Consider the following 12711-nt stretch of genomic DNA (forward strand, 5'->3'; position numbering starts at 1 on the left):
GGGGAGTAATCCTGCGCCGCAGGACAATGCACGATTGTTCCTTTTATTCTGCAAAAAATGCACGGAATGCGGTGTGGAAGCGTGAGGCCTCCAGGGTCACTCTGGGAGCCATTGTTCATGTCGCCACTCTTTCCAGCCACCGGCATTCTTTCACAGCATTATTACATTTTATTCATAAAAATATCCCTTTATGAATTGCGAGGTAGGCTTTCATTAACGCTCGCGGCTGCGAGTCTTGAACGGAAGACGTGTTTCGGCGACGGCGGTGATTCGGCATCCGGCTTCCCGGGTCCTTCCTCTCGGAGGCTTCCCGGTTTCCCGCGGCAACGCCGACGTGCCGAAGCCCTCCCGCGTCGACCTCGGCCTAACCCCCCCTCGGGGATCGTGCCAAGAGACGAGCCACGTTGTTGCCGATCGGGCTTTATGTTCCGTTTCATTCTTCCTCGTCTCCATCCTTTCGTTTAACTCGAGTGGCTCCGTCGTCTGCCGTTTGACGCACGTCTCTTTCGCAGCGGCGGTGGCGGTGTCACCAGCTCATTAGAAATGGTTTGGGCGGAGCCCTCGTTTCCCGCGACGTGACGAACGCTAAGGGCAGAGGTCGACGTGCCGCATTAGCGCTGAAATGGAAGTCGGTGTCTTCGAGGCTTCGATGGCCTTCTGCGGTCGTCTCGCTGTTATCTGGACCGCGCACAGCGCGTCTTCACCATTTATAGATGCTTTTGTGTCGAACCCTGCCTCCGTGGTGCTCCGTGCACATCCTGCACGCACGTCGATGTCGATGCTTCAAGGGTCCGCTGCACCGCAGAGTCCGTTTACTGTCCGCCAAGCAGCTTCGCGGCGAAATAAAAGAAAAAGACACTTATCATTGAAACGAGTGCGTTAATGTTGGGTTGTCTCCGTTTCGCCCTCGGTACTGGTGTGTAAAAACGCCCTTCTGCACCGGGCTTCGTGGAAACGCGTCCCTGCGGCCTCCCCTCTGGGCTCTCGACTGAAAAAACGAGATCGCTCTACACGCTCACAGGAAACTGCAGCTGGCTCCCGGTCGCCATGGCGACGGACTGCCGGGTCTCGTGGGCGCACGGGCCGACATCGCATTTCTCGCGTTACGCCGGAGCCGTCGTACACCCTCCTACCACAGGAGGAGAAAATGAACCTTCTGATGAAAACGCCAGGATTGCGGGATGTTCGGATCGGAGCTCGAGACGCGTCGTCTGCAGAAGGTTCCTTTAGACCCCTGAACGTGGTGCGATGGGGTCCTTTACCACCGTCCGGAAAGCACCGGTGTTATCGGCACCTGGTAGCGCGGCCGAAATGTGCTCTCGAGTACGGAGCCGGCTGTTTAGCTCGACGGCCGCAGCTCCGGACCGTACGCTCCGAAAGCCCACGAGTTTCCTCGCCCTCGTTTTCCGACGTTCGCGTTCGTTCGCCTGGCCGACCCGGCGCCGCTTTCGACGATTTACCCATTTGTGCAGCTGGGTGACTTTTACTGGAGTAATTTAGCTCAGGTACCTCGCTCGCTCGAGGGTATTAACAGCAGTAGGGGGAATCCGAACCCACGAGCTTTGGTCCTGAAGGTAGAAGCTCTAACCGCTGTGCTTCCCGCTGCCCTGAGCCGGAATCCTTAGTAGAATTATCGGTATTCCCGGGGTTTAAGGGAACTTCGGCATCGTTGGGTTTCAGAAAACGCCGCCTTCCGAGCCATGGTGTCGGTCCTGGTTTCTTTGGCTGATCCTGCTGAGAACTTCACCTCCGAGACGTTCTCAGGGTTTTATTAGGGTAGAGAGCAGGGTCGGGGTGACCTTTTCGGTCCGGAAAAATCATGGTGGAAAATGAAGGACGAGCGTGTGGAAACTAGAAGCTCTAGAGCGACCTCTCCTGGAGGCGCCTGTCCGCTCCTGATCTCGGGACGGAGACCAGTTGGCGTGTCCTTCCTGGACAAAGTTCAGAATTATCAGTGTTTTCTTTCACATCCAGACATTTTCGCTCGTTGTTTGCAAGAATCAACGTGTGGACATGGGGGGGGATTCTGAAGGTGAGGTCAGGGTCCGAAAGCCTCCGTGTCTGAACCCAGCATCCTCTTTGGGGCCACCACGGGTGGTGAGAGCTCTGCTGGGACGCTTTCCTCTATGATGGACGCGAACGTCTCCTGACCGCACCGTACTAATCTCTCTTTGTCTCCTCTCTCTTTGCAGGAAAGTCATCGTTGACAATTCAGTTTGTGGAAGGCCAGTTTGTGGACTCGTACGATCCAACCATAGAAAACAGTAAGTGTCCGAACGTCCTCGTCGGACCCGTGGGCCGTGCCCTTCGACGCCGCGTGCTTGGTGCGGACCTGCTCCGTGAGACCGTGTCTTCGGGAAGCTCGAACCCACCGCACGTGTCTGAGGAGTGGCTTGAGTGGAGCCGCAGGACCTGGAGAGGACCTGGACTGTCGCTCGTTCAGCGGTCCTCAGTGTGTCTGGAAGGACGCGGCAGGTCTTTATGTTGGACGCAGCGACCGACGTGTCCCGGCGCTCTCCCGGCGTCGCACGCGCTCTCCCTCGCGGCGTCAGCCGTAACTGCGGGTCCGTGCGGGACGATACTCGTGCGGTCCTGCCAGGCAGAGCTTTGTCTTTGACACAGATGTGCTCAGAGCAGCGCTGGACAGACTGGTGTAGGACGCAGTGATGCAGGGAATGCATTGGTGGGACGCAGCGATAAAGGTGTGTGGGTTGCAGTGACGCAGGGATGGACCGGTGTGGGACGCAGTGACGCAGTGGACGAACGGGTGTGGGGTGCAGCGAATGAATTGTGGGACGCAGCGGACAGTCTGCTGTGGACTCCGCTTGCCAGGCCTGTGGGACAGCTGTCCAGCGAGACATCCTTACTCCAGACCGGCAGTCTGCGCACAGCTCCCATCTCCAGCACTTTACCACCCGGCAGCTCACAGGGAAGGTTCCCCTTACCGCAGTAAACTCCCAACATCCAAAGTGAGCTGTGCCTTAAATACACGACCCCCCCCCTCGCAGGACATGGTATAATGAGCTCATCTATTTAGTTTCATTATATTAGTGCATCTCGTGACTGAATACCCTTCTGGAGGCTTGTAGTGCAATTCAGCACTCTTATCCATTTAAGTGTGTGTGTGTGTGTGTGTGTGCGCGTGCTGAGCACTTGATCAGATTCAATGAGTTACAGTTAAAGACTGTAAGTCAGAGATACAGTCAGACATCCTGGATGTTTTACCAGAGACAAGAGGAGATGCGTGTTTTACCCCACACCCCCACCCCCCACCCCCCACCCCCAAATGGGTAAGAGTGCTGAATCGCGTGCGCATTCAAGGCTGCACCGACTTGTGCCATGACAGACGCAGTCACTCGCTGCTTCACTCGCTGCTGCACGCGCTTGGCCGGCCCGTTTGGAGAGGAGCGCTCGTCCAGAACGCTGATGCTCGGTCCAGCCGGTCGGGACCCTCCGCCTGCGGTCGAGTTCCGCTGGACGGGGCTCTCGGGACCCCCGTGGGGCCACCCGGAGACCTGCCGTCACCCGCGGAGCCTCGTCCCTCCCCCGCCGCCGTCCGTCCCTCCCTCTGTCCCGGGCTCTGATGATGTCATAGCTTTAGCCCCACCCACTGAGCCAGTATGACACACAATTGGTTAATGCAAATCATTGCTGGTAGCTGGGGTGAGTAGCTAATGGTTAGTGGTTTAATCGCTGTCAGACGAGAACAGACCTGAATCGATCATTTGCTTTTTCGCGATTCTAACGACCGACAGGCAGAGCGAGAGATGTTGACCTCGAAACAACCAAAAATAGTTAGCAGTAGCATTTGAGTTTTTGCATATTGCAGTAAATCACTGTAAACGTTAGACGTGTAGGGCTGGATTTGCTCCGCTTTAGCCGGGGGCCGGAGTTTGAAGGGCTAAAATTAGTGTTACAATTTAAAGGTGAAATGAAAGCGATGGAAAGCCGATACGGCGGAACGTGTTCTCGTGCGCTGCTTTGTCCCGCAGGGTGGCGGGAAAGCAAATGACACATCATCACATTCAACACGTATTTGCAAAAACAAGACATGGTGAAATAACGGGAACACCCGAAGGTATAATACAAGTAAATAAGTGTGATTGTCAGCGTCAGTAATTATAAGATTAAAATGTCCTTTTTCTGGCAAAGTGGTCCAGCCGGCAGTGGAGGAGAGGAAAACAAAAGCTCCGTATTGATGTGGAACTGGAGAAGAGAAACCTCTGGTCCACCAGTGCCCAAGATCTTTTATACGCGCAGATTGACAACGAGCGTTTTTCAAACAGTGAATGCTATTTGTTAATAGATCGTTAATAAATAATTAATAATAGTTAGTTAATATATAGTTAATAAATACATCGGAGTGACCGTAGCCACTTGGTCGCCCTCCGTCCAGGTGATTGTCCGGCACTCGGTCAGCATCGTAGTGCAGACCGCAGGAGTTAAAAGTTTTAATTAGAATGGAGGCTGAGGTTAATAGAAAGGAATAAAAGCACTAAACTATGACGTAGCGACACAACATCTGTCACTAGCGGTTCGGTTCCCAGGTGCAGCAGGTCACCGCAACCGTGTGCTGGACAAACCGTTTTTGACACTGTGTTCGGCCTGTTGTCATAATATATATGTGTATGTTGTTCAGCTTTTACTGAGTGCAGTGTGGTAAAAAGAGTTCGGAGTTATGAACAAACTGAGTTACGAACACACTTGTGCTCCCTGTTGTGCGTCTGTGCTGTATTTTTGGAAAGCGCCCCCTCAACACCGTCAGTGCACCTCGGACTTTGGTTTGTTTCTTACGGAAGCGGTTAAAGGTCGATTCGAAGCGCTCGCACCTCTCCTTGCGCACGGAACGAAACGCTTTTATTCAAGCGGTTTTGACGAAATCCGTGCGGCTGCAGATTTACTTTGTACTTAGAAACCAAAGTGCGACACTTGTCGCGTCTGAGGCTTTTCTGCCCGTTCCTCACAATTGCTCCCGAGTCCCGGGCGTGACGCCGTGTCGCTCGGATTCTGAGTGGAGAGAACGAGAGAGGCTTTTCAGAGCCTCCCACCGCGTGCCCTTGGCTGCAGTTATAACGCCGAACAGGAAGCGGAATGGAACGGCGAAGGCTGGCGCGCCGGTGGGGGGGTGGGGGGATGACGGAGCGAGTCGTGACCACCCCGCCGTAATCCTCCCGCGCAGCGCTCCGCACGGCTCGGTTGGCAGGGAAACCCGACTCCCTGGGATGCGTGGGAAGGCGGCCGGGCGCGTCTCCGCCGCCTCCCTCCCGTCTCCATTCATGAGCCACCGGTACCGCGGTACAGGCGCCGGTGCGCGATCGCATCGCTCTGAACGTCCTGTCGAGGACCAAGGACGCAACTGTTTTACATGACAGTGACACAATGCGTGTGAATCCTATAGGGATGGTCATTATTCTTGTATGAAATATGAAAATAAACAACGTTAGATCTTAAATGTATTAAACAAATAAATAAACGGTGGCGATTTATACATCTGATTACCTACTTGGTTTAACCAGTGACGCTTGGGTTCACTTATTTTTACACCTGCACTGCTTGTGTGTTTCTACCACACACACGATTTCCTCTGAAGCATCATATGGACCATGTTGGTCATTACTCACCTATTATGTCACAAACTTCTATTAATAATCATTTCAAATGACAATATTTTATTATTATTGTGTGGCAAAAGTAGGGACGCGGGGTTCGCGTGCTTTCAAGCCGCTCTCTCTATGTAATTTTTTAACAGAGTAATTATTGGAGGACACATGTAATTAGATGTTTCGATCACATGTGTGTGTGTTCGTCACGTCTCTCCTTTGGCTCGTAAATGAAGGTATTAATCACGGTAAGAAAGGTTCGTGCGAGAGAAGGGTGCGCAATGAAAGAATATGGAACTTAATCTTTTATTAGTGCGAAAATAGTAATTAACATCTTCCAGCAGTCAGAACTTTTAAAAACATGATATTACAGGAAAAAACCTCCAAGTGCTGCAGTATTTTAATGTGATATTTCAGTACATATTTTGTCGGCAGCGAGTTCAGTTTAGTTAATACAGCTGGGAGACATACGGTGGTATTTGATGTGTTGAATGAGGTACAGTACTATAGTACAGGGGGTACAGCCTGAGTAATGTACGGTGGCTGAGCAGTACTGAATGAGGTAAAATACTATAGTACAGGCGGTATAGCCTCAGTAATGTACAGTGGCTAAACAGTACTGAATGAGGTAAAATACTATAGTACGGGCGGTATAGCCTGAGTAATGTACGGTGGCTGAACGGTACTGAATGAGGTAAAATACTATAGTACGGGGGGTATAGCCTGAATAATGTACGGTGGCTGAACAGTACTGAATGAGGTAAAATACTATAGTACGGGGGGTATAGCCTGAGTAATGTACGGTGGCTGAACAGTACTGAATGAGGTAAAATACTATAGTACGGGGGGTATAGCCTGAGTAATGTACGGTGGCTGAACAGTACTGAATGAGGTAAAATACTACAGTACGGGCAGTATAGCCTCAGTGATGTATGGTGGCTGAACAGTACTGAATGAGGTAAAATACTATAGTATGGGGGGTATAGCCTCAGTGATGTATGGTGGCTGAACAGTACTGAATGAGGTAAAATACTATAGTACAGGCGGTATAGCCTCAGTAATGTACAGTGGCTAAACAGTACTGAATGAGGTAAAATACTATAGTACGGGCGGTATAGCCTGAGTAATGTACGGTGGCTGAACGGTACTGAATGAGGTAAAATACTATAGTACGGGGGGTCTAGCCTGAGTAATGTACGGTGGCTGAACAGTACTGAATGAGGTAAAATACTATAGTACGGGGGGTATAGCCTGAGTAATGTACGGTGGCTGAACAGTACTGAATGAGGTAAAATACTATAGTACGGGCAGTATAGCCTCAGTGATGTACAGTGGCTAAACAGTACTGAATGAGGTAAAATACTATAGTACGGGCAGTATAGCCTCAGTGATGTACAGTGGCTAAACAGTACTGAATGAGGTAAAATACTATAGTACGGGGGCAGTATAGCCTGAGTAATGTACGGTGGCTGAACAGTACTGAATGAGGTAAAATACTGTAGTACGGGGGGTATAGCCTGAGTAATGTATGGTGGCTGAACAGTACTAAATGAGGTAAAATACTATAGTACGGGCAGTATAGCCTCAGTAATGTACGGTGCCTGAACTGTACTGAATGAGGTACAGTACTATAGTACGGGCAATGTAGCCTCAGTAATGTACGGTGGCTAAACAGTACTGAATGAGGTAAAATACTATAGTACGGGCAGTATAGCCTCAGTAATGTACGGTGCCTGAACTGTACTGAATGAGGTACAGTACTATAGTACGGGCAATGTAGCCTCAGTAATGTACGGTGGCTAAACAGTACTGAATGAGGTAAAATACTATAGTACGGGCAGTATAGCCTCAGTAATGTACGGTGGCTGAACAGTACTGAATGAGGTAAAATACTATAGTACAGGCGGTATAGCCTCAATAATATGAATATTAGTAACGACGTGTATTTATGCCCTACGTGTTACGTCGGTATGGGGTGCGGTGGCGCAGTGGCGCAGTGGGTTGGACCACGGTCCTGCTGTCCGGTAGGTCTGGGGTTCGAGTCCCGCTTGGGGTGCCTTGCGACGGACTGGCGTCCCGTCCTGGGTGTGTCCCCTCCCCCTCCGGCCTTACGCCCTGAGTTGCCGGGTTAGGCTCCGGCTCCCCGTGACCCCGTATGGGACAAGCGGTTCTGAAAATGTGTGTGTGTTACGTCGGTGTTGAAGGCCTGAACTCATACATTGATGCTCAGGGTCCGTTCTGCTTGTTGAGCGAAACCTGCTCAGCTCCTACTTAGCGGCGGGCTCCCGGATTACGCTGCTTTACACTGAATTTACACTGCTGCGTAGCGCGGTCGGCGTTGTTCCGCCGCCCTTTCGGGACCTCGGCGCCCTTTCGAAACGAGCCCGTTATTCACAAGCACCCGAAGGAGTGAAGCGGCGGTTCCGATGGTCTCTCCTGCTGCGTCGCGCTCCTGTGGCGGAAGGCGGCGATCGCGGTCGTGTTCCACACCCTGGTCGGAACACGCAGCGAGCCGGTTAGAGGCCGGGCGGAAAGTTGAGCGCGCGGGGAGCGGCGTGGGGCTGGGGGGGCTGACCGGGCAGGGAGCGAACCACCTCCCCACCCCCCATGACACGCTAAAGGATGCGGGTTGCAGTCACGGTTCGTCCGTCTCCGGCATTGAGAGCATTTCTGCTCTCTGCTCCCTAAGTCCTCTCCCCCCCCCCCCCTGTTGAGGGACTCGGGGACGTGTGGTGCCATACAACCCCCCCACCCATGCCGGGGTGTGCCATCAGCCCCCCTCCCCCTCCCCCTCCCTTAGCTGTGCTGTGCACTTTCTCCGGGCTATAAATAGCAGGAGCGGCTCGCTGGAGCACACTGAAGCGTCAGCATTACTAACCCGATACGACAGCACCGCGGTCCTTCCCTTGCCCCCCCAACCCCGCCCCACCGCCGCGGCTCTCGGCGACCGGCCAGCAGCCCCTCGGCGGAACGTAACGCGTCGCATCGCAGCCCCTCCCCTAGCCTGCGAATCCGAGGTCGTTCGGGGCGAGCGGCTTCCGGGAGCCTCCCTGCCGCAGCGCGCGAGGAGGTCCGACCGCTCCGGATGGAGCCGGGGCTGCTGGGAGAACGGGCGGGGTGCGGTGGTCGCGCCGCACGTCTCCATTTTTGCCCTGAACTCGGGTCTCGTTAATCCGACGAGGTAGCGGAGGACGGGCCGTGAAACCCGCGTGTCAGTTGCTGATCTTCAGCGCACGTTTCCCCCGTCTCAAACCCCACCGCGGGATGCGTTCCCGTGCGCGTTGACGCGTGTCGGACCGCGCTTTACCGCGTTAGACAGGTAACGGCTTCGTTCTGCTCTCTTTCCAGTACAGATGAGTGGTGATGTAAATAGGCCGGAGGAGTTTGCGCTCGGGGTTGAACTTTCGTGTGCGGAGCCTCTGCAGGGGGTCCACAGAGACTGTGGGGGGGTGGGGGGGGGCACAAAGATGGTCGTTTCTCTGAAAAACTCAGCAGTGAGTTGTCAACCTCAAAGTCCCGGTTGGATACTAGTAATGTAACAGTATCAGTACTGTACTGGGTGGGTACCCTAGTAATCAGGGTGTGGGTATTTACCCTGTTATTTACCCCGCACTCAGTGTCACTGTGAAGCCCCATTAAAAGGCCAGAAGGACATTTAATGAGGTTCCCCGGAAACCCAGCAATGTCTATCAGGGGCTCGGGTGCGAAGCGGCATCCGCTGATCCTGCGGAGGGTCCGGTCGCCGCCCCAAGCGCTTCCTTCTTCCTTTGCAGTAGTTACTGAGTGCTGGCGAGGACCGCGGTAAAATGGTACCGCGCTGCATGGGAAGTTCCTGCACGAGTTCTTTTACTTTACAATAAAGGTTAGTATGTGGGGTCGTCCGGTGAAGAGACGTCGATATTCCACAGCATCCAGTGTAATAAACGGTGTGCCGTATACACATACGCACGTACTTGAATGGTGTGCTGGTCTATAACTAGGGTGTTCCAGTCCTCCACAGGGCCAGGTCGAATTTCGGTACCACGGTACAGATGTAGTAACTTTAACCTCTGTTTGCTCTACATTGCATCATTTAATTAGATTTCCATGGCAACGGGAGTGTTAATGAAGGAGCCTTATCCCTGCTCCACTGCAGCCTGGACTTGACAACAAGTATTCTCTATATGTGCGTGTGTGTGTGTGTGTGTGTGGGAGGTACTATAGTACCTCTACCACTGCAAGGTTCCCAAATGCGTCAGTTAAATAATGTTAATAAGAACAATCGTCCGTCACACTGGAGAAAAGAGAGCGCCGCCCAGTTCCGCTTCGCGCTGAGCCGTGCTTTGCTGCATCACCCCTGTTGTCTTCTCTCTTTCAGCGTTTACAAAAATGATCACGGTAAACGGACAAGAATACCATCTGCAGTTGGTAGACACGGCCGGACAGGTGAGAGGACCGAGCGCCGGGCGCCGCTCGGGGAGCCCGAGGGCAGATGGGTGCGCTCCGCTCCGGTCCGTGTGGGAGCGGAGCGCACCGATGCGCCCTCTTCTCTTCCTGGCAAAGGACGTCTCCCCAGGGCTGGTGTCACATAGTCGCGTGTCTTAAAACACGCGCTGACTTATGGTACCTCTGGTACGTTTGATTTCTCTGCGCGTGTGAGATCAATGCAATGACCTCGTACCGAATGTTTTACAGTAAGTGCAGTGTATTGCCTTTTTTGTTTTATTAAACGTGTTTTTTTTTCCAGGATGAGTACTCAATTTTCCCTCAGACGTACTCCATAGACATCAACGGGTACATTCTGGTGTATTCCGTCACGTCCAATAAAAGGTAAGCGGCCCTTCTTTCGCCGACTCGCCCGTTGACGCGGTGCTGGGAGCGTCCTCGACGACCGCTAACGCGTCCAGTTGTCAGCGCTCTCGTTTTCTTCTTCTCCGTGGACGTTTGCGGAGCTCAAGCGCGGAGTTGATTGGACGGCGAGTCCGAGCGCGGCTCCGGCGTGCGACTCGGAGCCGGACGAGGGAACGATGGCGAAGGGCGGCAGGAGAACCCGAACGCTCCGCTCGCTCTCGGGTTCTGCTCGATGGATGGGTTAGGGTTGAATCCAACGTGCCGTTTTGCCCAGGAGTCCTCGCGGTTTGCCGTGACCTGACGGGACGCTAATTCCGGCGCCGACCCATAATAGGGACACGGGTACGAGACTGAAATGCGGTCTTTATAACGGGGGACGGGGTGTTGAGGTTCTCATTCCTTGCGTGCCCTCTCGTGGTTTTGCAGCTAAGATGAAGTTCTCGTAGTCTTAAGATTTAAAACGTTCCCACCGGGGTTTGGGGGGAGGGGGCACCGAGGCGGTCAGCGGTGCTCTGGGAAAAAAATCCACCCCCCCGGGAAAGTGTGTCCGGGCTTTTCTCAGGGGAAGGACGTGGGTCAAGACGGGCCGCGGAAACATGATGCGTCTTCTCAGACTCACCGGCTCTGGGCGTCTTCTGCCCATATTGAGCTCTAAGTCTGGCCCACGTAGGTTACTCTTAGAGGACAAACGTGAACACCGAACCGTTGATCAACCCGTATCGGTCAAGTTTGTCTGTCGTTGTCCACGAGGCGTTGAAGTTTGATGAGGAAAGGAGCCGACACGTCTTCCCAGGTCTTCTGTAGCATTTCCGTGAGATGTTGGACACCTATAGAAACCTTTGCTTTCACTCTCTTTTCATGTTCATTCCATACAGGTGTTGGGCAACCTGGGCATCAACCCTGGTTTCATGAGCCAAAAAGTTTGTTAGTGGATGGATGACACACAATTGCCTAAAAATCGGGACTGAAGTTTGGGTCAGTCGTCCATCGGCTCGAGACTACAGATGCTTGACACATGTTGGCAGCTCTGTCTTAAGCACCACAACATGAAATGTTTTCTGCTTAACGACCAGCTTGAGGTAGGTGTCCGAAGGCTTGAAGACAGCGGACGGGAGGTGGACACGTCCTTTTTGACCGCGCTCCTTAAGCTCCGGAAGCTCGGAAGACCCAAAGCCTGGCGCCGATTCTCCGTCGCTCACCTTCGAGCTCCTCCGACGCCGAGTGAAACCGTGGGCCGTCTCAGACCTCTTAGCGTCTCACGCGTTCGGCCCGAAGCCCCGAACGGGTCGCTCTTCGCCGAGCGTCACGGGGTCCGGGGCACTTCCTCCTACAGGTCAAGTCCGTTTAAAGCAGTTTTACCGCATCTGACAAGTGGCACGAGGCAGTTAGTGGAGCGAAGGCGTTTCCTCGATCGAGGTGGGAAATGCGGACGTGTTACCGAACGCTCCGGTGCCCGTTAGGTGCAATCCTAACCCATCCGCCGAGCAGAACCCGAGAGCGAGCGGAGCGTTCGGGTTCTCCTGCCGCCCTTCGCCATCGTTCCCTCGTCCGGCTCCGAGTCGCACGCCGGAGCTGCGCTCGGACTCGCCGTTCGGACAGCTCCGCGCTTGAGCTCCACAAATATCCACGGAGGAGAAGAAGAAAAGAGCCCAGAGTGCACTGCAGCGCCACCTGTGTCACAGTGTGTCAGTGCGGTGGGGACTTGGTCCTCATGGTCTCATCTCAGTGGATCACCACGCACTTTCTACGTTTTATTCATAAAAATGAGAACGAATTGAGACTTTGCAGAGCACGTCGGGTTCATGGAGTAACCAGGCTCGGGGAAGACGTGTCGGGCGGCACGGTGGCACAGCGAGTAGCGATGCTGTCTCACAGCACCTGGGTGGTGCGAAAGGATGTGGGTTCAATCCCCCCTTGGTCTGTGTGGAGTTTGCATGTTCTCCCCGTGTCTGCGTGGGTTTCCTCCGGGTGCTCTGGTTTCCTCCCACACTCCAAAGACATGCTGTTCAGGTTCACCCATTGTGTGTGTGTTCCACTGATGTATGGATGAGTGACCTAGTGTAAGTAGTGTATCTAGCAGTGTAAGTCACCGCGGTGAATAAGGTGTGTGGGCTCATAACACTACGTAGAATTCATCGGAAGTCTTTTTGGAGAAACACATCAGCTAATCAAATAAATGTAAATGTATGTAAATTTAAGTGGATAACTATTCCGTAGCTTTACTTTGTGTTCCGTACAGTACGCTCTTTTTTACACTACAGTGAAACAGAATTGAGGTTTT

The 12711-nt window shown here is 53.3% G+C and overlaps 1 protein-coding gene across 1 annotated transcript in view; it reads left to right on the top strand.

Annotated features, from left to right (window-relative positions):
- Positions 1-12711, top strand: part of rheb (Ras homolog, mTORC1 binding) — a 30209-nt gene that overhangs the window by 10217 nt on the left and 7281 nt on the right. The window contains exons 2-4 of the mRNA XM_018741762.2: positions 2193-2264; positions 9958-10025; positions 10327-10409. Of these exons, the coding sequence (XP_018597278.1) occupies positions 2193-2264; positions 9958-10025; positions 10327-10409 (223 nt within the window). The remainder of the gene's footprint in view (positions 1-2192; positions 2265-9957; positions 10026-10326; positions 10410-12711) is intronic.

Source organism: Scleropages formosus, chromosome 7, assembly GCF_900964775.1.
Source record: "Scleropages formosus chromosome 7, fSclFor1.1, whole genome shotgun sequence".
NCBI classification, from domain to species: Eukaryota; Metazoa; Chordata; class Actinopteri; order Osteoglossiformes; family Osteoglossidae; genus Scleropages; species Scleropages formosus.